This window comes from Melozone crissalis, unplaced genomic scaffold, assembly GCF_028551555.1.
Source record: "Melozone crissalis strain CALT ecotype California unplaced genomic scaffold, PUWL_Pcris_2 ptg000013l_1, whole genome shotgun sequence".
Taxonomy (NCBI): Eukaryota; Metazoa; Chordata; class Aves; order Passeriformes; family Passerellidae; genus Melozone; species Melozone crissalis.
In genome coordinates, this window is record NW_026535791.1 from 37846021 (window position 1) to 37873670 (window position 27650).

Consider the following 27650-nt stretch of genomic DNA (forward strand, 5'->3'; position numbering starts at 1 on the left):
TTGTTTTCTCTAGACCTAGATTAGTTTGTTAACTAGATTAGTTAATGCCCTTGTGTGCAAACAGGGGAAAGCATGCTTGTTCTGCAAATTAGTCACTGTAAGATAAAATTACAAGAAGATGAAGCAGACTGAACCTGATGATGTAAGAATTATTCAAGTAATTATTCAAGTAATAGTACATTAAGGACAGAACTACTTAATCTGTACAAGAAAATTGTTGTCTTGCACAGAAACGGGGACCTTTCCTTAGAAAAGCCATGGAGTGGTGGATTACCAAGAAAGGATTTGAGTATTTAAATCTAGTTCGATTTTTAAAAGCCCAAAGCAATGTGCCAAGGCAAAAAAAACCCTTCCTTTTTTTTTTTTCTTTTGTGAGAGCAAAGATCATTTACCACCGCGAGAATGGTGCCATGTTCTGGCCATGGAGAGAATGCTCCCTTTTTCCTCCTGTGAAACACATATTTGGAGGTTTTTGATGACCAGAATATGACAATGGAGCACTGCCATGTAAAGCAAATAGCAAGAAACTTCCTAGAAGAAGGAAGTTAAAGATGGTGCTTTCAATTAGCATGACAAAAGGGAAAAGCGCTATAAATGCAGAGACACCAAAAAACTTAATTTCTCCAGCCTAGAAATAGGATTGAAAATAAGGTACTTTCACTCTTGAAAAGAACCTCAATAGAGTTAGTTTGGCCCAAATTGTCTTAATTGCCAAGCCATACAAAAATTCCTAGACATGCTACATTAATGTTCTACTAACAGGAGAAACAGTTTCCAAGATACCTAATACACTGAGAAGTATTTATTCTGAAAGTCTTTTATTTCTCTATTGCTAAGAAGACTTCACTGGCTTAGAAGATTTGACTTGACTTCCAAATTCAGGGTCTTTAGAACAGCTTCAGAAATTACAGCTTTTTCTAACAAGCTAACAGGCTGAATACAGCCCCCCACTGTGGCTTATTTTAATGCAAAACATAATTGTGTCCCATCATAAGAGCTTTTCATAAGTATTTTTATTGTGAGCAATGGAAACATAAAATTCTCTGCTAAATGCAACACCCTTCTTAGCCCCAAATTAAGCAGTGATACATGGGTTTTTTCAGATATTCAACTTGTAAAGGAAGAGTCACCTTAAGGGGTCTTCAAGGGATACATGAGAAAAGAAGAATTTACTGCTTACATTCAATCTTTTCATATTTAGCATTAAATGCAAGAGTAAATATACCCTGTGCATCCTCACAGAGAAGAATGAAAGGACTCCAAGTGTCACAAACTGATTTTCCCTAAAACTCTTAAAAGAAAAACCACCCAACAAAAAACCATATGCAAACTGCTTTATGCGGTCTAATTTTCATTACTTTAAGGAAAACACACAAGTATTCTGGACCATACTGTCAGACTATAAGCCAGACCCTTTAAATTCATGGACTGTGACCAGATTTAGTCTGCCAACATATTTAAAGCATCAATAATCAGAAAAAAACTATTTCTTTACTCATCTCACAACTATATAAGGGAAGAGAGCAACTGGTGGCCATGTACAGAGAAATATATATCCTTAAATTAAAGAAAGATCAAGAATTATGTGCAGCAACAATTCAGGTTGATGCCCATGTAGCTCAGAAAATAGAAAGTGGGTGTGCAGTAAAACAACAGGTTACTGGGATGACTGAAAGTGCTGACAAGTTTTGTTGCACATGCTCACACAAATGAAGGGATGATTCCAAATAAGGTCAGGGAGAAGGAAAGGAAGTACAAGATAGTGAAGCAGAAGAAAAAAAAAAGATTTTATCCAGAGACAGAGGAAATTTCCTGTCCTTCAGCTCTTCCTTACTCTGGAACTCCATCTTCTTCTTGTGAAAGAGAGAAAAAGGAGGAGATATGTTCCTTTCCCCGGCAAGATTGAGCTTCCCTTCCTGCCTGGTTCATCCTCCTCAGAAACTCGCTATGATTCACTCCCTGCAGACTCAGGTCTCTGCTGCTGAGCTGCCAGACTTGCTCTCAAGCAGGTATCTCTGCTCTCTTTCCTCCACCAGCTTTGCACAAGGTCAACCAGGGCCCATAGGAAGCCCCTTTCTAGGTGCTCCTTCCTCAAAGGATGAAACTGGGATTCATCCACTTTATAGAAGCTTTAATAACCCCTTAGCTGGTCCAGGACAGTGTTGTGCTGTTATTAGTCCAGGTACAGTTCCTCTCTGCAGCTGGGAGCACAAGTAAACCTCTACAAGCAGAGCTTGCCTTAACTTTCCTTACTGGGAGTGAAAGGCTTTTTCTGATCCTCTTGGGCTGTGTTCAGATTGTTAAATTAAAGTGCTAGAGCCCTAGTCATCCACGCTCTTCCTCAAGACCCAGGCACCACCTCAGTGAGCTCTCTCCAAGTTAATCTGCCAGGGAGGGTGGAAACTGTAAGCGGTGTGGACATGAGCCAGCCAGAGCCATTTGGACTTGGATCAATCCCTGGCCCTTTTTAATTAAGCAATATAAATTCAGTCTTATGTTCCTGAACAACTAGGAGGAGTTTAAGGTGGGAGAATGGTATCAATGCCAAACTGAAGGTGGACAGTTCTTACTCACAATTCTGATTTGCCATCTGTTGATGAGAAGAAGAGACTGGCTTTCTCTTTGAAGTTACTTTAAGACCTCCAGTGTAAGCCTTTTGATGCAGATTTGTGGTGATCTTCAAGGACTGAACGGCACCCAACATTCTTGACCTGTTTCACTGTGAACTTAATAAACTATTGGGATAAAAATGTAAATTAATATTGAACCTATAGTGCCTTCTTCTATGGTTCGTACAGCCCAGGACATGGTGTCTTGCACAAAGATTTACACAGCTTAACATCCATGGAAGTACATACTCTGCATTTTGAAAGTTGTCCTGTAGAACAGTTTGGAGGGGGATAATACATTTCCTCTCCCCTGCAGTTGCTGTGGCAACCACCCAGGCTGTTTCAGTTTAGCTTGAGGGCCACCCTCAGGAGCCGCCTCCTGTGCCACCATCTCTCCTGCAGGGCAGCCAGCAGGTGCCAGCCCGGCAGCTGCAGCACACGCAGCACTCCACACGCCCATGCAGGCCCAAAGCATGGAGGACTGCCAGACAGCAGGCTCCCAGGGCATCCAGGAAGGCAGGGGGCCTGGACACATGGCCTAAGGTCACCCTGGAGGCCACTTCTCCAGAGCTGGGCAGTGACAGCTGGTAGACTCAGGGGAGCGTGGGAGCACCTTCATTTATAATGGCAAACCAATGTTTACAAGGATATTTCACCTTTAGCAAGATAGCTATAAATGGAATAGATTGAGAAAAGCTAGACTCTCAAATATAAAACTCTCTCTATTTCCTTGGAAAGAAACACTTCTAGAAATAGATGCTTTCCATGAAAAAGCCCTTAAATTTCAGATCTATTTGCTCTTCAATTGATAAATAGCTTCAACAATTTCTAAATTCTGCTTGCCTGTAGGACTCTGTATCACTAACCTGTCTAAATGACTACAGACTCCTTTAATCCCTTTATTATTTACTTTATAATTTCTTTTGTCATTCTGGTTTTTCATCTCCCTCTGAGAATAAGTGGGAGAGAGAGCATCCCACACTATTCATGTATCATCGATATAGCCCCTGATAAAAACTCATCTAATGTACTAACATCACATTCTGGCTTACTTTTGTTCTAACTTCAGCAAGTTCCACCCCCAAATTCTTAACCTACATATATGACTACAAGGGCTTAGTATTTATCTTCTCCTCATCTCCTGTCTTAAATCTATTAGCAGGTGTTCTTTTTGGCAGCAAACCGAGACCACAGTTACTCCAGACAGCCACTGAAATCCAAGGAAAAGGAGCCCCAGAAAACATAACAAACCCTTGTTTTGCTGTTACTCCTGATTCCTTTTTAAAAATATTTTAACCCAGACTGAACAAGGTACAGCCTATTTCTGCTTTAGTTATAAGGTCCAAAACTTCAACCTCCCCTTTCATTCAATGGCAGCTGGCACAACTGGAATAAAATCATTCTCATCCACCATCTAAGAGAAACTTGGTAACCCTACAGTTTAAAGTACCATGATACTCGCCTTTATATACTTATGTTCAATTTTTTTTTCTCATTTTGCTTAAAGATTTTTTTTTTTTTAATGAGAGAACCATATTTATGTAACTATCTTGAGGAAAATCCTTAGAGAGTGTTTTCATCAATGGTGTATGGGAATGGTAAAAATCAACATCCATGACGTTGAAGTGCTAAGAAAGCCAATGTCTTCAAAGACAGGCTTTCACAGAAAACTTTCAGTCAGGAGAGAATACCTTACTGTGGCACACAGATCACTGGATTCATCTCCACTTCATGTCAGTAATGCTTCAGATACATCATTTCATATAAATTGCAAAGACAAATCAAAATGAGGAAAGACACTAGAACAGAAAATCACAATTCCTCTACTCCCGCTTCTTTGGTTCAAATTTCTCCTACCATGAGCAAACTTATTTATTTTAACTTATTTTATTTTAGATATGTATTACATAGAAAACTACAAAAGCTTTTTTTTCCTATATTTTCACTCTTCCACAAACATTATCTGAGTTTAAAGTCCAGTTTGAAAACAAAGTAAAATCACCTTCAAAAAATGTGGTTCTTCCATACATACACTACATAATGACCTATTTGCTGTAAAATAATCCCATACTGCTTTCTGATACCCTGTTACATGGAAGAAACCATGCTACAAGTTTCAAAGGTAAGAGACCTCATCTATGCCATGTTTCAAAGCTCTGTGCATATAGCCAGAGCTCAAGAGTTCAGAACACAGGGTTTAGTGACACACAGTCACTGGCTCTGCTGCTAATGTCCCTGGTCAGCAGAAACCCTGGAGCATGTAGCACTGAAGAGGCATGTCACAATCCTTTCTCACAATCATGTCTCTAAACCAGGCCATCAAAAGTGAGCTCAAACGTGAACAAGGTGAATCAAAAGTGAGCCAGACCCAAACCACAGGTCTTGCTTGTCCTGCTGAGGGTATGGACACACAGGGCATGCCTTGCATACACACAAGTTTTGCAGTTCTCTGGGATCTCTTCTGCTTGTGCCACGGCCACAAGCTTCAAGGAGATACAGAGCACCTAAGTGAACAGAAAAAGCCAGGACCTGGAACCAACTCCCCACCAACACAAATAAGAAATGCTCAGCAATAATATCCAGAAAATGTCCCTGGATGCTGAGGAGTCCTGCTTCAACAGCAGAATCTCACACAAACCATTTTATCCTCAAGCAAGCAATATCCTCAAATGATCCCCAAAACAAATGAAAAGGATAACATTTGTTATTAGGTCTTCTAAATCCTCTTGCTGATTTTACTGTCTTTTCCTAATCAATCACAGTTACTTTACAGCCTCTACATTTCTTTACTTGTGCTATTGTTCTGCTACTGTAAATTAGCAGCAAGTGGGAAAACAACAATGTATACAGCTCATGCCCAACAAAAAAAAGGGTAGTCCATCAGCCTACCCTTCATCCATCCTAAATACCGATTATACCATTAATAAAATAAGCCTGTGCAGTTGTTCTGCTCATGGTCACTAGCTAATTATTCAAAGTGGTGGAGAGGACTTAAAAATATCTGAAAGAAATAAAATTAAGGGCTACTTTTTCTGAAAGACCTTATCCAAAGTAAAAAAGATGATATGCTTGCAGAAGGAGAAGGTGAAAAAACTCAAAGAGATGTGAGAGGCTATAATGGAGATGACAGAGTTTGGGATGGATCAAGGTCATACTCACAGAGAGAATAAACGTCTGAGTAAAGCTGGGAGACTAGCAAATGTTGGTTATGAAACTCTGTGTAACCAGATTTTTTGAAGCAGAAAGTCTCCTTCACATGGGGACAAACACAAAAAAAAAGAAAAAAGGATTTAAAACAGCAAGTGACTAGGAAGAACTCTCTCAGGGGTGCAAAGCTTTACAAATTTTAATCCACCTGTTAGTGCTACTTTAAAATATGGATTTTTGTGAAAAAGTCCAAGCCACAAAATTGCACCTGGGTTTTAGGCACCCTAAAGGTAGCTCACATTTGAGATCTTTGGTTGGTCTCCTAGTGAGATAATCTGCCTACATCACATTTAGGTTCAGTTTCTCAGAAACTATTAGCTGTCTGGGTTTGACTTGCAATTTCCAGTTCCAAGAAAATCAGAACTGTAAAGTCGCTCTTTGTGTCATAAGTACTACAAATTAATAGGGACTATTATTAATTTAATCCTCGTTAAGATATTCCTGATAGGTTACTCTATAAGATACTACTGTATTAATGATTTTACTGATTTTTTTTAAGCATTTCCCTGAGCTATATTTTTTCCACATCTTTTCCCACATTTTTTTTATGTATTTTCCACTGTGTTTTGCACTGGTAGCTCCTCTTCATCTCATTCAATGTCAATAAATGTACCTCTGATATGTGCAGAAACTACTGAGCAATTGTAGTGCTGTATAGTACACTTCTTTAATGAGAAGCATGAACTGGGAACTGTTTAATCTGGACATTTTGTTTGATTGTAGAGGGACATGCTTAGAAATACATTTACTGAAAGAGTAACAAGTCTGGCAAACTTGCCTTCTTTAAATTAGCATTTTCTTCTCAAACTTCATTAAAGAGCAATCAAACTCCTGACTATTTCCTTTGCTAGCATTGGTGAGAAGCAAGAGATTTATATGTAAACAGAAGTCTGCTTTTATACACAACCTGTCTCTCCTGTTCAAACCATTCAACAACAGTACGAAATTCTACTTTTCAGTCACACTAGAGCTTAATTCCTTAAAAGCTTCTTCAAGAGAGTAATATTCCACTTGTTCCCTCAAGAGAAAGGAGGGAAAACATGCCCTTTTCAGGACATATTTCCTTATCCCATAGGCCTAGAAAATCCATAGAAATTAACTTCTTTTAGCTGGACAAAAGCAGCACATGCAAAGGGATGTGTGAGAGCTTCTACCTTATTTTTGTGCTCCTAAGCCAAAGATATCCTATACCCACAGCAAAGGCAAGTTATACTGCACAGGAACCAAGATGATAGAAATGTCCAGGATTTCAGGACAGTTCAAGGAAGGAAAAGGCACCATGAAATTAGTGCTTTTCACCTGAAAAGCTCTCCATAATCACTAATCACAAACACTGGGCAGGAATAGCAATGTTAGCCTCTGTTTTTCAACAGAAGAACCAAGGAGTACCCACAGAAAGTGCAAACCCCTCCACATCCTTTCCACACAGCACGTGGTTATGTAGAGCTCACTGCTATGCAAAGTTTTTTGATGCCCAAAATAGAAATGCTGTTTGATAACTGAGGTTGTGTAGCTCTTTCAGAAGCTGCTACACACAGTGACCTGAATACAAGCTCCAACTTCACAGTCCAGTGACAGCTGAAAACTGTCACAGCTGATAGATGAGGGGAAGGATCAAACCCAAAGATTTGCCCATGTCTTGTGTTTTTTCTAACACCATCTAATGCCCAGAGATGGAGACAGGACAGGACCAACAGCTAAGGCACAAATCCTGCATATTCTGGATCCTCACTATGTTCTTATCTTCCTACATGACAAAGCCATACACAAAAAAACATGGATGACACTGAATTTCAGTGAAAAGTGAAGCATATTCCTCTCTCAGCTCTGTAAAATACAGGCCTTTTGGGAATCTCCTTAGAACAATGTTTTCATAGAGGATTACAGTTTATTTGTATCACTGTCCTCGAGCAAAAGCCAAAAATTCCAATGGAATTAAAATGTTTAACCTTGGCTTGAGTCTACTGTCTGATAGGACCAGGTTCATTTTAGTGCCACAAAAAGATTAAGCCAAGTAATTTCCAAGACAGTGCCTACTGTATGCAAGGGCTAAACTCGTTCAGTGCAACTCCACATGCTGTTTCCAGTTAAAAGTCAAATAAGCAGGTGTCAGAGTGAAGAGACAAAATACCGATATTAAAATGAGACTATCAATTTCTGCCAGCAACTATGTGCTACCTATTGTTATTTGACCCACACCACCATTCAATGTTAACTCAAAAGCTGCTAAAATGTTTATTATGTTCACCCCAGTACAGTACCTAAACTAGTCATTGAATTTTACTGCAGAAGGTGTTATTAATCTGGCTTGTGCATTGAATATTACTACAGATATTATTATGCTGACTTCTTGATGCAGTTTCATCAGCAACTGTTTACTTTCCTTGTAACTATTAAACATTAATGCTTCTAACAGCATTTGCTACAAATACACCAAACCTGCGTTCCATGTATCCATTAAATGCCTTTCACTTAATGGTTTTTAAGGTTTTGGCCTCAAAAAGTTCTTCTCCCGAGTCAATGCGCTCCTGTTTTGGACAACAGCTTTGTTAATTATTTGCACGCTACTTTTCTTTGTTGCAGTGTATATTAAAAGAATACATGGGTTACATTTTGCTTGCTGAGTGTTCAGTCCATCATGATGCCAAGCATCATGAGTTCCTTTTGCAATTATTATTTTCAGTACTTCTGGGTGGATCTACTGTAAAGATTCACTTCAAGAGCACAATAATTTATTTTTCTTTAATAGCCAGTCTGAAGATGAATATACTCTTTTAAGCACTTTATTATATGGTCTCCAAAGAAAAGATTTTCTTCCTGGCTTAGTTTGCTGTGACAATAGAAGCACACTCTGTGCAAGAAGGGGGCTCTTCCTGAACTAAACTTGGGTGCAGTCTGACAAAATTTACTCCCAAGTAAGCTGCTCTCCTACTGTATACACATATAAACTCTTTCTGTACACTGGCAAGTAGCTCTTGGATACATTAATTGTACATCAAGCCACCTGCTACATCTCAGCAATTTTTTTTTCACAACAGACATTGTAAAGTTTTATGATCGCTCAATGTTTTGTTACTCAGTGAGTTGTTCAGTAAACTAGTAATTTATCTTTGAAAAGCTATCATTCACTGAAACGTGAAAAACAAACAAAAGGGCCAACAGCATGCCTGTGCAATGTTCAGAAATTGCCTGCAACTTCTAACAAGCAGGAAGGAAAGGCATAGGTAAGCAATAGTGTGACCAAAATCACAAAAGCCCTCTAAACCAGAACTTGGTATAGAAACAAATCACTGCTCCCCAAGCAACAAGACCTTCCTTGACTGAGCAGAACAGGCTCCAGCAGGACTCACTCTTTAGAGGCACGTTTGGCAAACATCTGTAAATATTCTGTTGAATTGGCACACAACCACTTCATTTACCCGTCTGCAACCTAGACTCAGAGGATTTTATCCTAAATGTTGACTGTTCCTATGGAAACCTCAGTAGCGACCCCACCAGCTACAAAATGCACCCTCAGAGTCAGTGTAAGGGCCCAATTCCCATCTTTTTAGATTTATGAGGTCCTCTTGAAAAACTGGTTTCCAATTTCAAGCAACTCTCTCATCTCCAAATTATATTTTTACAGTCATTTACTGGACAGAAAATCTTTACAAAGGGACAAATTCAGAATGTCTAAATCATTCATTTTTTAGATTTGAAGTCAATAGGAATTTTAGCTTAAAATTAATATACTTAATATAATCCGAGAAGGTTAAGTACAATAAACATCAAGCTCAAATGAAAAAGCATACACATAAATATTTAAACCAATGATATCTGTAAATACATTTTTTGTATTTTCCTTAAGCCAAAGTCATCCTTTTTATATTTGAATTCATTTATAAATGGCCTGTCATTAGCACATATTGAACTAGGTGCAAACATTTTATTACAGTAGGGAGATGCATGAGCAGGCATAAATTTCACCCCTTAATAAGTAGAGTATGCAATTTAATTTGATCAAGAATAATTAAATTTGTACAAATTCAGGAAATGTATTCCAGAGAGGACAAAACTTCAATAGGTGAAATACATGTAAATAGGCAGTTTTACATGTGAGCAAGAGAAACAGACCATGCCTCAATTCCCACCACAGGAATTACAGTATTTAAGCAGTCAGAGCTGCTTTTAGAACCTACATGAGAGAAACTTCAAGGACCTGATCCCACAGCTGTTACTGTCTTTGTCTTTTGGTGGGAGGTTTTCTTTCTATGAGTAAGGAAAGCACTGGGGAGGCCAAATTTTTTCAGAATTCAGATAAAGACACATACCTACTGTATCTTTTATGGGCAGGACACAAGCTTCCATTTCAAACAGATCCTCACATGGCTGTGCTTAGAAACTTTTTCAAAATTATTAGCAACCAGGAAATACCAGACAAGCTATTTCATGGAGTAGGAAATTAACATGGGACTATGCAGAGATTCCTGTTCAGCTGCAGCCCGGATTTCAGACTTGCTGCTTTTAAAAGAGGTTTTGTATTTGAAATTGATGTGAGATTGATACTAATTTCCTAAATGAAATCCTCCATCAGTAATGTATTTATAGTAATGCCAATTTCCATCTACTCTCCTGTCAACATCCCTGACTGTGTTGGAGAGATGCTTCTCTTTGGGAGTGAATGGAGAGGAAACCTGATCCATCCTCTGTCTGCTGGGCTGCCACCAGGAGTGAAATGTGATAGCAATTCCCGCCATGGGGGCATCTCCTACCCCAGCCAACACACGTCCCGTGGGCACCCAAACAGCTGGCATTTGGTAAAAAAAAAATCTATTCACTGCTGGACTTGCCTCAAAAAGCAGCCAGAGATAATCTCCTTTCCCACTTCTCCTCAGGCCCCAAATTCTCCCCATGACTTTGCCATTCCCTAGCTGAAGATACCCAGTTTGGAGGCGGGGGATGGTGGTGGGAAAGCCAGGAAGACAGTGTCTTATTATAACAAGCCTTGGTTCGGGACTTATGGTTTGGAGCAGTTTTTAACTATTTGTGAGAAAAAGTCCCTTTGGTCTTGCACTTTTTAAAGTCCCCTCTGTGTGTATGACAAGCAGGAAGGGCAGAGTTAGACAGAAATAATTGCAAAAGCAAGTGAGGCCCAGGGAACCTGACACATGGCAAACATTTTCACCAGAGACAGAACACTGCAGATATGTGGGGCTTCACTGATTGTAGCACCATTACACTGAGGAACATCCAAAAACATTCAGTGGCTGAAAACACTGCCACACCTATTGATTCCCAAAGTTTTTCTCCTCACGAAGAAATGTGAAGAGGTAAATAACTGCAGCAATCAAACGCAGCTCCTCTATCGAGGATATCAAATCTGAAACCAAGGTTTTCAGCCAAGCATAAAACCAAAGCCTCCTGATGCAACCCTGCCAGAGACTTACACACAGCCCTTCGGACTCCCCATCCCTCCCTGCCGCACTTGTGCCCGTGTCCGCAGCTCCGACCGGAGCCGGTACCGGTGCGAGGCCCCCGGGGACGGCAGGGGAGCCCGGAGGGGGTCCGCACATGGAGGGGGGGCTGCGGCCACGGGTGGGGAGAAAACGCAAAGCAGGGAACATTTGGAAAGGAGCCATCCAGTCCCGTCTCTGGAAATAGACCAGCTCTAGGAAGGGACAAAAAAAAAAAAAAAAAGTGCAGCAGGCCGAAAATAGCTAAATAAACTGCAATTACAGCCAGCGTTAGTTGCCTAACCTGCTGGATTTTCTGCACGGTTGGATCAGCGGCAGATGTTCGCTCATTTGATGACTTTTGAGAATGAAAAGCCCAGCGGGTCCCGGAAAGTTTGGCGGCACGGGGGCGGGGGGCGGCATCGGACCGTGCCGCAGCGGGGATGGGGTCAGAGAGCTGCCGCAGAGGGGGAGCCGCTCCCACGGCCCCCGGGCCAGGACGGGCATCGCGGCCCCGCTCCCGCGCTCGCCCCCGGCCCGAGCGGAGATGATCTGCCGTCAGAGCAACAGCGCCTGTGACCGAGCGCCCAGCTAATCCGCCAAGCGGATTATTAGCCTCCTCAGACACAGAGCCGCAGCTCGGCGCTCCCGGAGCGGAGTGCCAGCCCGGGGCGTGCGGCTCGGCCGGGCTCGGCGTCCCGGCGGCTCTGACGGGATCAAGTGGGAGCGGAGCGGAGCAGCGCAGACTGTGCGGGCGGGCAGCGACCCCGCGGAGCCGGCCGGAGCCGTAGCACCCGCCAGGGCCCCACTCCGCGCCCCCTGCCCGCTCCCCCTGCCCGCCTCGCTCGCTCAGACGAGCCGCCCCCACTCCTTCAGATGAGGGGCTCAGCCCTCCTCGGGCCAGGGCAGCCCTCGGCAGGCAGGGTGGCGGCGGGGGCAGTGCCGCTCCTGCCAGCCAAATCCACTCGTCGTCCCATGCAGAGGGAGCAGGGAAGTGCGGCAAAGTCCCCGGGGAGGTGGAAAGCTGTGCCGCGGTTGCCTGGCACTCCGAGGGACACAACTCGGCTTCAGGGACCGATATCCTGATAGCCTGCCCTCCGCAAGGAAAGGACACGAATATTCAGGGGTGGACCAGAGTGTGTGTGTGTGTGTGTGTGGAGGGGCACACGCCTCACTCCCCGATACGCAAACTGAAAGGCCTAGAAACCACCAGCCCTCGTCCTGCCCCTGCCGCCCCCCTCCAAATCCCTTCCTCAGGAGCATCGCCGCTTGCCCAGAGCACCACGGCGCTGGAGCCGCCCCCCCGGGCTGGGAGCGACGGCAGCGGGCAGGGCAGGCAGGGCCACGCCGCCGCTCTGCCCTGTCCCCGCGGTCACGGCCCCCGCGTGCGCGGCCCGGGCAGGCGGAGGGGCATCCCCAGGGGCTGCGAGAGGGGGCTCGGTCCTGACCCTGTCTGGCCCATCCCGCCCGGGGGGGCACATGGCTAGGAAGCGGCCCCCGGCTGGCTGCAGTGCTAAGGGACGAGTGAAGCGAAGGGCACTTTGCGGGAGGCTGGGCGCAGCCCCCGGCGGGGCATTTCAGCCTCTTTGGTATGCTAAGTGGCTGCTTTTCACTGCTGCGGCAGCGGCGGGGGGGAAAGGGGCGAGACGAGCTGGCAAACAGAAGCCGGGGGCGGGGAAGGGTAAATCCGCCGAGGTGCCCACCTCGACTCTGCCCCGGACCTGGGCTGAGCGAAGCAGTAGCCATCAGCCCGGCTGCCTTTAAGGAGAGGGGTGCGGGCTGCCAGGGCTGCTGCTTGTTGATGTTGGGGTGTCAGGCAACGAGAGCCTATGATCTACTACACTGCAGTGCCAGCGTCAGGAGCCTCCTGCTCGGGAGCTGCCACTGCAGGGCAGCCGGCACACACACACACACCAGCGCGCACACACGGCATCCCTCCGCTCGCAGCCCGGGCTCCGGCGGCTCTCGCAGCCTCCCCAGGCACGCAAGTGCTTGCAGACAACCTGCCGGCCGGGGCGAGCGAGCAAGGCGGCGGGGGGGACCAGAGGCCGGCGGGAAGGGCCGGTGTTTCCCCAGAAAAGCTGCCGGCTCCCCCGCCCGCCGAGCATCCCTTCTCGCCCACCTTGCTCGCCAAGCCGCGGGCTTGGCCGCACGGACGCCCCGAGCAGGAGGGATGCAACAGCAGCAGCGTGACCCTCAGGGAACAGGCGGCCCAGAGCACCTGCATTTGCATTTCTTATGTAATGTACTGCAAGTTTCCCCCTCGGAGCCGGGCTGAACCGAAGCGCATGATCCCGGCTGCCAGGCAGACATAAAGGCGGACGCAGAGACACCGGTGTGTGGCACAGAGGGGTCATCCCGGCAGTGAGAGGCGGAGGAGCGGCACAGCCGAGCCGGCGGTGCTGCTGCCGCTGCCACTCGGCATAGCTGGCTGAGTTTGCCGTCTGGGCACAAGCCCCAAGAAAGTGTCCATCCCTTTCTTCACCGCCCTCCACCCTTCTGGCCTTGAGTGCCGAGGGTGAGTGGTAACGGGGAGCCCCCAGGCCGCGGGAGGGGGTGTCTGGCTCGACTTTAGAAAGCCGAGCGAGGCGGTGGGTGGGTGTGTGTGCGTGTGGGGTGACATACTGCAAGATATTCAGAAAGTGCCGTGCAGGACGCCAGCCCCGGCACACTCGCCCACCGCAGGCAGGGCCGGCTAACACCAGCACAGGAGAGGCAGTCTCCTCTTCCCAAAACTGACTGACTGGGGGGCTCCCGCCGTCGGGAGTGGGGGGCTCCACTGCCTTGCCCACAAGAAGGGTACTGATGTAAAAGTTTCCTCCTTGGAAATAGCACATAGGAACTAGGAGATGCCGGCTGGGCGAGGGTCGCCTTTGATTTTATTTTTTTATCCCTTTTCGGTGGTGACAGGGGCTGAAGCTAATACAAACCGCTCCTTGCTTATTCATACACGTATGCACATGCATGTCCGTGCTGGCCTCGATATATCCCCCCTTCTCCCCTCAGCAGGATTGCAGATCTACCTCGGCGAGCAACAGACAGGGTAGCATTAAAGAAAAACAACGCATTGCAATGGATTGCTTACCAGTTGGGTTCTTGTTTTTCTTAAGACTCTTGCCACAAAGACACTGCAGCATATGCGATCCTTTGCTGAAAATGTTCCAAAGAAACCACATTGATTTGGGCGAAAAGCAATCCAGCAGCTTATACACCCTGAGAAAGAAGAGATCCTTGTGGTTGCATAATAATAAATTGAGATCAGTTCTCCTGAAGAGGGGCACCAGTTTTATCATAGAAAAAGCGATTATATTCCGATCTTCTCCCAGTTTTTTTTCCTCACGTGGTATATTTCTTTGAGACTTTTCAACGGATGCTTTTTTTTCAGCCAGGCTGAACGGTTGTTCCCCCTAGACCAACAGTGAATTATAACCAAAAGCGTGGAGAGCAAATATAAGGAATCCCTTTTTTCAGCGTGAAGCCAAACGAAAAGTAAGGTAGTGAAATCCCAGCCGAGGCCAAAACCTCATCGGAGACACCGGCAAAACGCGGAAGAAAGATCCCCAGAGAGAAAACCATAGCCTGGTACTTGACTGCTAGAAGGATGGGTGGATCTGCAGAACAAAAGCCACGGCAGGATCCATCCTACTGAACGACTGCCATTGTGCAGCCCCGCGGCGGGAGAGCGCACCGCCAGCACCCGGCGCAGCCCGGCTGAGGCGCAGAGAGCGCTGCCGGCCGCGGGCGCGGACCCCGCCCGCAGCCGCCGCCGATGCCCCGCAGCCCCCGCCGCCGCCCCGCGACGCCGCCCGCCCTCGCCCGCGCGGGCCGCTCGCCTCCGGCCCCGGCTGCCGCTGCGCCCGCTCCGCCGCGCAGGAGGCAGCACCCCCGCCCCACGCCGCCCGCCCGCCGCAGCCTCGGCGCCCAGTCGCCGGCGGGCGCCGGGGGAGGAGCAGCCGCCGAGCCCCGCCGGCCCCGATCGCCGTCACGTAGCCACGTGCGGCCCGGCCCGGCACCGCCCGCGGGCAGCACGGGTGGGCTGCCCCGGGCCGGCCGCCCAGCGCGCACCCCTCGCCCGGAGCGCCCCGGGCCCTGAAATCCGTCCCTCCCCCGAGCGTGGCTCTTGCCCGTCTCGGCCGTGCCGTGGTCTCAACGGCCAGGAATGACCAAGGCGGTCGCGAACTGAATAAATCAGCCCGAGAGGGGTGTTTCTTTCTGCAACCTGCTGGCACCGGACCTAGAGAGTGTCCTGGTGAGATCTGGGGTTGCCCCAGCAGAGGCAAGCACCCTATGTCTCACGGTGTGATGATGCCATGAGCGGTGGAGTCCTGGGCCGGGAGTGGGGTTCCCGAGTACCACAAATGCCCAGAGAGGCAGTGCTAACGCAAAGCACCTGCGGCACAGCCGAGTTGGCAACACGGCCGTGGGCAGCCGGACCGGCTCCTGAGCAGCGCCAGTCAGAGCTCTCCACAGGCCCACCCAGGCAGCGCTGCCCTGTCTCCAGCCCTCCCTGGCCTCTGCCGGAGCGATTGCACCCACGCATGGCAGTAGCAGCACTGGAAGAGCTGGAAGTTGATGCCCATGTACTCCCTCTCCCCTTTAGAAGCTCTGTCGACTCTTTGGGTACTGGAAGATGTAGGGAGATAGGACAGAGAACATGAGCAAATGAGGGAAAATACTATAAGGTAGTAGTAAAATAAGGAGCTGCTGAGAAGAGGGTGGAAGGAGAAAGCAGGTGGGAGAACACAGGACAGTGAACAGCTCCCTCTCCCTCTCTCTCCCTCTCCCTCTTCTTCTCCTCCATCTCTCTCTCTCCTCCATTGCCAAAGTAATCTCTATCTTCATGACCATCTTCACCTCTTTGAAGAAACGTTTGCTCTTTGACCATTCTCTTTTTCCAGTGTCAGAGTACAAACTGGAAGCTCCAGGACACTGTTTTCATATATGGAATCTGTAATAATATTCACATTCCTTTAGACATGGTCAGATGTTGGTGTTTTTTCCTGAACCCATGGAAGTTTTCATTGCTCAAGGAAGTGTAAGACTAAAATACGAAAAATGCAGAAGTTTGCGTGTGTCCTTTTTCTGCCTTGCCAGGATTTGTTGCTTATCGACACTGAGAAATGCTTATAGTAAACATTTGGTCAGCACACCAAAAATACCCACAAGGAAATAAAAATTTTTTGATCGTTTTAATTTCAATAACATTCTGGATTTGTACATACAGATGAGACGCTTGGTTACTAGATCCTCATCTACATTATATTTAAGTATCATTACCCTATTTCATAAAGATGAAGAATTACACATAGGAATGAGGTGCTGTATTGCGAGAAGTAGTCCATGGAGTTTGCAGAACTTTGGAGAGTTCCTACCTCTGAGCACCCAAGTTTGTGGAAATAAAAAGAAGCAAAACTCAATAGATTAAATGTAAGGCAAAGGTCCCAGAGGTGGTACTGCTTTTGGCAAAGAAGTGGCTTGGTCTCCAGTTATGTCACCTTGGCTGTGCTGCCTGTAGAGCTAACACACTGTCCTGCCTGGTGTGTGGATGGATGTTCCACAGGCTGCTGGGAAGACAAGCTGGCTCAGCCACCTTGCAGCCAGCTGGCTGGGAGTTCACAGCAGCCCTTGTGCTATTCATGGCAGCTCATATGTCACAACTCTCCACAAACATAAAACTGATCTAGAGTATTCCCAAAATATCTGAGGCCTGCATCTATCTCCTCTTGACCGCAGGAGCCAACAATATGTAGCTGGGCACAGCCTGTGATCTGTAGAAAACAAAAAGTTATTTACCAGCTTCCCACCCAAGTAATTGGTATGTATGTCCCTCAGGCTAGCATGTAACTACCTACTTTCTAAATGAGAGTAAAACTTCTCTGTAGCATCTCATTGTCGTTCAGTTGTCAGGAACCATGGCTACAGAACCCAAGGGGCCTGGTTCTGATGGTGGTAACATGATTTAAGGTTTATGAGAATTATAACAGAAGCAGAAATTTCCTATCTTAATTGAGACAACAAATACACACCTTGCCTGTTTGATAACTTAATGCCCTTGAAAAGGTCCTCAAAGTGTGGCAGGCTTGCAAAGAAATACCTGAGCAAGAGCACAAATTTATTCAAGATTCCTCTTTATGTAAAGTCAAAGTCATGGAAAGATTAGCCTTTTGAAAAAAGAGGTGACCTAATGTGGAAAAAAAAAAGCCAAAACAAAAACCCACAAAAAAAAAATCACAAACCAAAACAACTTAGATATCTAGAGCCATCTGAGATGTCCTAGGACATTTTGCAAATTCAGGCATGGAAGATCTGATTCTGGGTCTGTGGGAGACAAAGGCCCTCACAGAGCTGCAAGTGGAGACCACACAGTGCATCCTAGAGAATCTCAAAAGGACAGTGATTGCTACCTCTGGGTAAGCTATCTTTTTGAGCTTCTAAATCCTTATTGATTGCACAGGGGCTTCGATAGCTCATACACAGACACACACACACAGAGTTCAGTTTAGGCATCTTGCCCACAAGCTGTACCCCAAACTAAATGTTTATACCTGAAGACTCCTGATATCCTTGGAGACAGCTAGCTCTGAACACCTTCATCTCTTCCTCTTCTATGCCAGGGGCAGTGTCTGGAGGAGATAGGGAGAATGAAACCATCATATCTCATAATAAAGTTTTCTGACTGTTCCACAGAGAAAACATCAGAAAGAAGTCCCCAATTACCAAGAGCAAGAGACATAAAGGTACTAAGGCTTTTTGGAAATGTCGCCATGTTCCTAGTTGAAAAGGGAATAAGTAGGGGTTGTCAGTCTCCCTTGATTCAGCATACAGGTGCCCTTGCCCTGAGTGAATGAAGAGTATGAGTTTGAACAAATTTGGACACACTGATCCACCAGTTCCAGCATAGTACCAGTTTCTGCAGGACTAGAAGGGTGACATTTCTTATCTGAGAAAGGAAATGAAAAAATGGGGAATAGACCATATTCTTACAAGCAAATGTTGGCCAAATCCATTGTTCCATATATACAAAAAAAAAAGTTACCAAATATCAGGACTTTGCTGTTGTTCCACGGTGGTGAAAGAGCTGCAGGGAATTCTTGTGGCAGCTCAGGGGAACAGTGCCCGAAACTGGTGATGCACTGGTGCCCTGTAGAGGTGATGCCTGGTTGAGTAGCCTGGGTAAAGCTGAACATACACGGAGGGCCTGGGATTATTTCTGTTTACTAAAGCAAGTGGTTATTTTCATAAGCATGAGTGCTGTGCTCAATTGCCTGACTCTGCCCTACAGCTCATGGCAGCATTGCTTATGTGGGAAAGAACAAGCTAAATGAATAGGAGAAAAAGCCTGGAGTTGCCTGCTCAGTAGAGGCTTAAGGTCCCTAGATGTTCAGCAGGACCAGTTGTGAAAGGAATGCTAATGTTTCCATAGAGAATAGTAAGATTTTATGAGATATTAACTAGGTGGTGGATGGGAAATGAGTGTGATGTGGATCTAGTGATACATGAAATGGTCAGAAATCCAGATCAGAAGCCCTGGCCTGATACCCTGTTTTGGACTAAAAGTTCCATGAGAGGATTTACAAGGAGGTGCCAAGTTTGCTTTACTGAGCAATTTGTTGATTTTTATGTAGCAATGTGGAAAAGGAGCTTTATTTGAGGGTCAGGACTCTGACACGCTGGGTCTGGTAAAACATAAAAACTGTGCCTAGACTAGATCTATTTTGCAGGGGAGAAAAAAAGACCTAAGTAGCAGCCAGATTGAGGCAGCTCAGATATTGTCCCACATTAGACAAAATGTAATCTATTCATTAGTCTGTAAAACACTTGAGCAATGTTCAAAGGAACGGAAATGCTCCTGCATGCCTTAGCTGCATGAACATATTCCCGAGCAAACGTAAGGTCCAGTGGCCATAAACACATATCAGTCACTTGGATGTGTACCACCCCTGTTTTCCCCAAGGGAGAGGCTAAATGCAGGCCACCTGGCAGAGTGCAGAGTCAGCAAATGGGGTAGTGTGTGATGCCATGAAGGTTTGCATGTAGGATTTGTCTTCAGGAAGCCCATTAAAATTCCTCCCATCCGACACGGAGCAAACTTGCCCAAGCAGGCTGTGGTCGCCATACTTGCCTCTGTGTAACCTGCAGCTCCCACATGGCAGTGACTGCTTTTAGGGCACTGGGCAGGGGCTAGAAAGTGGTGAGGGATTTGCTGATTGAGTTTTTCAGCCTGCAGACATGTCTTGGCTGTGCTGGCTGTGCTGCTGGGGGCTGCCCTGGTACCAACTCCAAATGGCTTTAGCACAGAGCCTCCTCAACAGAGCAAAACTTTGAGAGCAGAGCCCTGGCTACTCCATGATATACAAGCAGCTGTAAGGGCCTCTGGTTAAGCCAGGAGGCTGGGCAGCATCCCTGTTCAGATTGCAAGGCTAATTCCTCAGTGTTTTGCTCTGTGGAAACACAAATCTGTCATTGCAGAGATGGTGAACTGTAGGAAATCTGAGATCGTTGTGGTCATTCAAATAAAATACAGCTATGGGTAATAGAGCAGAAGGAATTAATTTTTAAACAAACCTGGTCCAGGCACTGCTTTCAAAGGCAGATTGACTCTCTTTTCCTTCAATAACAGGAATTTCATAAAGTGCAGCAGCATGTAGTACAGGGCAGAGGATAGTAATTTGAGAAATATGAAAAACCTTGAGGAAGCAGGTACAGTTAAGATAAATATACTGCAAGAAATGTCTCACGGACTTAAGGACAATGGCATTGAAGAAGAAGTAAACTGTGTAACTAAGCAAATATTGCAGGTTTTAGGACAGAGGAAAAACTTAAAATAGCTTAGTTTAAGTTGTTTAGGTGGTACAATGGTCTGGTATCTGTAGTTGCTTGATTTAATTTCAGATATGTGTAATTGCTATGAAGACTGACTAGTGAAACTTTTATAGCTCCTAAAGGGCAAAGCATTTGTGTTACAGCACAGTGGCCAAATTAAAACTAGTGTTAGTGAAGGACAGCAAAATGCTTTAAGTGGTTAAGTGGAAGAAAATAAATCTACTTCAGCAGAGTTTTTGTGTCTCAGTTTATTGTATTTGAAAGATGCGAAGATATCAAACTGTTTGGGAAAGGAGGAGATACTTCAGTGGTTTTTTCACTGACCTGAGCAGTAGAAGCAACGAAGTCTCTGAAAGATCCCTAGAACAGGTACACAGCACACGCTGATGGGAACATAAGGATAGCACGATACCTTGACCTTCATGATCCAACTAGGAAGTATAAAGTATGTGTCAATCTGAATGAGAGTGTTATTGGTACAGAAAGCAGAGACTCAGCTCCTGCAGAGATAGAGAGAAGTGCAGCAGTGACAAGCTTGAACACATTTGCAGATTGTCTTTGCCTTGGCACCATTTAGTAGGGCACCCTAAGGCAGCAGCTATGCCAATTAAAGTGGTGGGCAGGAAAGGTGGTGTGGTGGGCTGCCAGGCTGTTTAAACAAAGCATGGTAAAGTGTGAAGACAATGCAGCACTCTGGCTATGGGAATGGATCACCAAAGAACAGAAAAAATCTGTTTGTCATCAAAGCAGACCAGGGAAATTTGCAAACATCTACCTGCTGGAGACAGAAGACTTTTTTCCTGAAGTGTTTTAATTTGCAGTGTTTTCTTATCAACACATATTCTCCAAAACAATAATCATCCTCCACAAGAGGAAATCAGAGTCCCCTAAAGGAATAGAATCCAAACCATTCATAATCTTAATCAAGTACATGTGTCTTTCTTTAGAACAAATTATTTTCCAGGCTTGACTTGATTATGTAGTGCATCAAACTCAGCCAGTGATATCAAACTGTCATAAGATAAAGAGTACCCTTCAAATAGATAAGTAAGAAATTGCTGGAGATAGAAGTCAACTCACCTATATGGTTGCCTGACATAGAAAATGATCTCACTGAAAAATTAGAGACTTGGTCATGAGAGACAAGAGGGGAAATCCTACCTGAGTATTTTTATCTTCTACTGATGATGCAGAGAACTGTATCCAGCCAACCTGCAAAATTAACCAGGGGCCAAAGTCTTAGAGCTGGAGGTAAGGGGCTCTCTTCAGGATGAAGAGAGTGATAATCTAATCCCTATGACCTCTCATTGCCATTATCTGTAACAACAGCCCAGGACAGCAAAGCACACACGGGCCAGGCATTGGCTGGAGATTTTTCTGTCTTCTGTGTTATGTATAAGTCTGATGTCATGACACGAAAATTTGTGAATTGCCCAGGTAAATAAGACCAAAAAAACCCACAAAGCAGATAAAAGAATTAAAGAGCTTAGTAAGCAGACACAGTGTCAAGAGCTGTCATTTGGATTTTTTTCAGTGAGAACGCTCTACATGCCAGATTTTATTATCGCTAATCATTTCCAGAGCTGAAGTGATCAAGAGGAATAAAGATACTTATTCTCTCTTTTTTTTTTTCCTTTGACCATAAAAGGGTCCAAGGCTTACCCAAGACAGAACTAATTCAGATTTAGCTTGAGTACCTTGACAGACAATTTTGCTGTACCACTGAGACACAACTGAGATTTGGAAATCTGTCCCCACAGCCGACCCACTTTTGCATTTTCTTCCTGCACAAAATAAAGAAATCTCTTTCCTTGTAAGGACTACAACAGGAAAACTATCCATTCTTTGTCTCCAAAGCTGTGCTTTCTACTGTGTGATTTTTCTATATCTTCTATTTTGAAAGCACGTTAACATATGATTATTGGTGAGGGCAGCTGTAATAAGATTATTTTTTTTTACGTCTAGGAATGCAATTATTCTACAATGGTTGTATGAAGAGACTATTCAAGACTGAAATAAATTTTTTAAGCCTGATGGTAGTGATAGTGAGTGGATTTCAGCTCCTTGTTTAAAATATCTAAATGTAAGAGGTCTGCATGTATTTGCACATAATCTATATACATCTATATATGAGATAGCAGTCTCTGTTCCCAAGGCAGTCAATGAGATTTCCTGAGCACAGTGAATGGAGTGTCAAGAATTTAGAGTAGACTGTAGTTTAGCGTTTTTCTGCTCCCCTCAAAACAGACACCAGGTCTGCTCTGCACTGCATCAGCTGAAAACCACTATTGATTTCCCTGACCCTACTGACTAGCTTTCCATAATAGAGATAATGTTTAAAAGCCTTAATCTGCAAGTTGAGTCCAATCCTTTGTTACATATAGGAGATATGCCAGTGAACAGAGAAGGAAAACAAGCTGGGCTAATTTAAAAAATTGTTATACTGGCTATCAAATGAATGAAATAATAAGCAGACAGACATCAACTCCTGAAAAATACCCTCCGTGGGGACATGCTGGTTGCTGCACGTGCAAGTTAAGCCACATCAGTTTCACTTTCTACTATGATCACCTCCCACATAAACAGCTTGATCTTCTGAGGTGCTGAGAATTCATACTTTCTGGAGCCAAGAAAAGCTGCAGCAGTACATTCAAATCTGAAAATTGGGACATTTATTTAGATTGCTATGTGGCAATGTTGATGTGAGCATCCAGCTTGAAAATGTTAGCACAGCTTCTTCAGTGAGAAAAGAAAGCAGGTCCTGTGATTATTATTCCTTGTTCTTCCAGTCAACATCTTCCAGTTAGCATTTTTGCTTTTTTCTAGTTGGTTTTTTTTTTATTCCTACAGATTCTGGCATTCTGCTGATTGATTTCAGTGATGGTCCCTCTTTGACACTTGTCATTTCCAGATCTTTTCTCAATATTGTTGCTGTTGAAGGTAGAGATTTGCACCACACAGAATTAAAGTCCCCCCTTGCTTTTCTCCTTGTGCTATCACGTACAGAGAGAGTTGTAAATGATTGGGTAAGTCCAGACCTTGGATTCATCGTTGTGTTACATTTATTCTTCATTTATGCTTAGGTATAAGTGGCTACAGAAGTGATGTAAATTGGTGACCACAGAGTAATGGAAAGCAGGGTTTTTCCAAAGGCATTTGCTATCCTGATTTACAGTCAGTCATTCTCACTTGTCTCTTTAGTGTTTGAAAGGTTTTAATCTGGAAGGAATTCACTCTAACATTTTCTGTTCTGCAGAAAATAAAGTAGCAAAGTCTATCTATAAATGAGAGTTATGTCTCAAGTCCTTTTTTATGGCAATGTATATTTTATCAAAAAAGAAAAGGGTCTAGTTTGGATTTAATTTTGCTTTTCCAAAATTAAGAAAAAAAAACCAACTCAAATAAAAATGATGAAGGCAAAATAAACCCAGTCTTACCTTAGAATGGAAGGTGCCAAATAAAACACACATAACTTCTTTCTTCATGTCCTTCTCTTCATGTCAGTATTTAGTAGATGTTTGTGCTGAAAAAGCTGTTAATCTAGAACATCTTTCTAAAGAACTTTTTAATTTTTTTTTCCCAAAAAAATTATTTCCTTTGAGTTATTCATATGTTTTTCAGATTTTTTTTTCCCAACCAAATTATTAGTTTCAGGTCTGATCTAGGCAACTCACCAGCTTTTCAGCTACATTAACTTTTTTTTGGTTTTTTTTTTTTTTTTTTTTTGAGTAGCTGCTTGTTACTGCACAGAGTTTGCACAGAAATCACTGAAAATTTTTTGCTTAAAAGCTTTCTTTGTACTTGGAGCATGGGCCTTAGAAGTAAGTCTACTCTTTAATAAATTAAAACACATAGTGATGTACTTTTGTACTGCAAATGAATGAGAACATATTGTAAATAATAAATTACAAGAGAGACTGACAATCTACTGCACCTCTTAGATCCTGCATTTATGTTACACTAAATGACTATGCTGTGTCTTGTGTTACAGGACCATAGAAAGAGGTACCTCAAAATGAGGTTTGATAAAATGTGAGCATTGTTGGAAAACAAAGCCCAAATTTGTTTCCCATATGCATCCTTAATAATCTGGAATCACTGTCAAATCACTGGAGTTGTTATTCCTGATTAGGCATACAAGTTAAGAGCAGAAGATGGCTAATAGTAATGGTCTTATCATCCTCTGTAGAGACATCTGAGCCATTCTGCTATCTTTTAAAGGAAAAAAATGTACTGCTCAGTGGCAGCGGTTCATTGACTTTCATTTAAAAGATAAAGCAACAAAGCATTAAAAAACAGAATTAAAGCCATTTGCTTAACCCCATTTATGCATCTGAAGTCACATCTAGACCAGCAAGATCAAGAAACACAGAAATCAGCTTAGCCAATAGTAATACATGTTCAGATGTTGCAGCAGCTGCAAAAATTCTGCTATTAGTTCTTCCACAAAGGCTCATTTTCGCACTGAATGGTGGCAAGATAAGGCTAGTATAAGTCATTTAAGAGTGAATAGATTACTGATTATATTTATTAATCCCACCTTCAACATGTATTAGGTTTCAATGGAGTTCTAGAAAGAATCCAATTTAAGTGACAGATGGCAAGAATGAAAATACTGCTGTGGAAAACCAGGCAAAGCAGAAAACAGTTGTGCCTTTTAATAAATAACCTAGGGTCCCATTTTTTTTTTAAATATATGTATTCCTAGTGCATTCTGAATCCCATCTCAGGACTGCCTGAATCTGGACAGGAAAAAACATTTTCCAGACTTTCCAGTCAGCAGGGGTGGAGGCTGGGAAAGCATCTTCTGAGAAAAAGGCCATAGGAAGTAACAGACTTGCCTAGACATGTAGACATCTAGGATCTTGCTATCCCTGGAATGTATTGGAATAACACAGAGGAAAATAAATAGTCAGCACATGCTGATTCAATAGTTTGAATAGTTTGAATAAACTCTGGTTTATACTCATCTCTCTTTACACCATTCAGAGACTCTCATGGAGCCATAGAACAATGTAGAAAGCACTACATATATGGAAAAATTTGAGTTTGCTTCATTTACAAGCATCTTCATAAACTCTTTATTAAAAAGAAATAAAATCGCATTAGCACTGATGAGAGACCAAGGAAAGAAAACAGGCAGAGTCCTGCTGCAGTGTGCCCAGATCTGGTATAGGCATATTGCCATTTGGAAATAGAAGGAGTTTGGTTTAGGAACAAGGGCCCCATTTCTTCCTTCTTAAAACATGCTTTGTAAGGAAGCAAGAAGAAGAAATATGGTTTGATTAAAAAAAATGTTTAGGTCATTCTTGATCTAAGCATAGAAAGAACCTGTAATATCTCTTTGGATTTCATTTGAAAGAGACAGGAAGCTAAAATGTATTAGACAACTGAAAACATGTTAGACCTGAAAACCTTAGCTAAAATAACTACTAAAATTATAATTTCTTTTTTTTTTATAATTTCTTTTTTTTTTCCCCACTATTTAGGCAGCAAATCTAAGTGTCATTGTGTTATTTCCAATTTAGCTGCCACAAGGTATCATAAAATTGTAAGACTTCATTGCTTTTCTGAGGTAAGCCTGTTTATCAGGCATCAACTGACAAATAGGGCTAAAATATGGAGAGAAGATGAAAAACAGAACAAAACTTTCAGTTCCTCCCTCCAGCCACACTCAATTCTAAATGCACTGCTTTTTGTCGTTGTCCATCAACAGGAGTAAAAGATAACGTTCCACACAACATTAGAAAAGGACACCACCAGCCTAGCTTTAATAAATTAAATCAAAATCTAATAAAGCTACTTTTTCAAAAGGGCACCTGCCTCTGAGATCATTTCCTCTATATTCTTTCTCATTATTTAAACTAATTTTATCTAATTTAATTTTTTTATTACTTCTCCATTGTCTGCTGCTGTGAGACCATTTCTTCCCCATACACAGATGCAAGCAGCTTGCAAGGATTCTTCTCAGGTTGCCTGCAAGTAGGACCAAAATTTCAGGGCCCCTTTATGCACCCAACTGTTCATTCCTTCTCCTCTTCCTTAATTTCAAGCTGAATGACTGAATGAGGCAATATTGGAAAAACAAATGACAAAACATGGACTTGGGCAAGCAGCATTCCCATCTTGACTCTCAGCTCACAACCCTGCACTCAATAGCTCAACCTCAGCCATGGTTTTGCTCAACATGACAATTATTTGGATCCCATACAAAGACCTGCTTCAATTACCTAGTTCTTCACAAAATCTAAGTTAATTTTTAGAGGTGTTTAATTTTTTAATCCCAAGAATGCACTAAGCATCTTATTCCCAGACCTACATCATTCAGAACCTAGCACACCAGATCAGGTATTTAATTCTCCATGGCAGCTTGGCAGTTATTCTGTGGGTTCCCTAATGTGTTTTAGGTAGGCAGAAAAGGAAAGCCCCTCCTCACAAAGTGATGTCTCCAGTGTGATACTGTCTGTTCCTGCTTCTTTCTCAGGGCCTCACAAAGTCTGACCATGTGCTTCTGAGACAGGGAGCAGCTTCTTAGATAAACATTCCTTACCCTAGCATCTGCAGGGATTCAGATGAGAGAAATAGTACTACTCACCAGCTGCTACATGGACCTACACATTTTCTGAACATTCAGAAAACATTTACAGATTAACTGATCTTAGTGAATAATATTTTCCTACTATCATCTCGCTAAGCTCTGCAACTTAAAGCTCAGATGATTTAAATTAAAGCAGCCATATTTAGAAGCTCTAGGTTTTCATCCTAGAGGAAACATGACTATTGAATTCTCATTTCTCTTTCGTTAAACTAGGGCAGGACTTTGACCACTGACACTCACTTCATATGCAAAAAGAAAAATTGGAAATAATCCCTCTCCAACTGAACAATTCTGGTAACACAGGCTGCATTTTCTGAAAGTCGTGTTTCAAAGAACATAGGCAGTGCTCTGCAGAAAGCTGGACAGTTCCACTTGTGGCGGCAGTGCTTGTCTCCAGATCTAACCTCATCAAAAAGCTAAATACCATTTTGGCATAATTTCCTAGTATTATTATCTATTTCATGTAAAGGGTTTTCTGTCATAGCCATAAAAATGTAAAGGCTTTGGAAAACGGCCCTGCAGTGGTACAAACCAGATAGCCACGTTTCCTAATTCCCACCCTTCACAGTGTTTCTCTGTTTCTTGCTGCCTGATGGTGGCCAGCTAGCCCAAGCAGGTTATACCACTCACCCTCACCTCTCTCCTGAGACAGCTGATGTCATTTGCATGCACAGGTGCAATGAGCAAGTCAGTCTGACTAATTCACACTCAGATTCCCATTTATCCTCCTGGGATAGAGGCCACACTTCATGAGCTTTGCTTATTCTCACACCTCTTCTTTGTTGTTTCTGTTGCCTTCCCATCTGGTCTGGAGTCTTGGGTTTTGCAGCCATTTCTCTTTTCTGCCTTTCTGTTCAGTTTTCATTTCTCAAGAGGAGAACATTGTTTTATAATATATCTGTTCCTCATTTTGTATCCTGGAAAATGGACACACCTTTTCTTTGTACATCGCCTCCTGACTTGAAAGTGTGAACTTAATCT

At 43.6% G+C, this 27650-nt stretch overlaps 1 protein-coding gene across 3 annotated transcripts in view; it reads right to left on the reverse strand.

Moving 5' to 3' along the window:
• Window positions 1-14996, reverse strand: part of FGF14 (fibroblast growth factor 14) — a 380110-nt gene extending 365114 nt beyond the window's left edge. For 2 of the 3 annotated variants that reach the window (XM_054271344.1, XM_054271342.1), the window contains exon 1: window positions 14334-14996. In XM_054271344.1, coding sequence (XP_054127319.1) covers window positions 14334-14541 — 208 coding nt within the window. In that variant the 5' untranslated portion in view covers window positions 14542-14996. The remainder of the gene's footprint in view (window positions 1-14333) is intronic. The other variant, XM_054271345.1, reaches the window with a different exon arrangement.
• Window positions 14997-27650: the final 12654 nt, after the last annotated feature.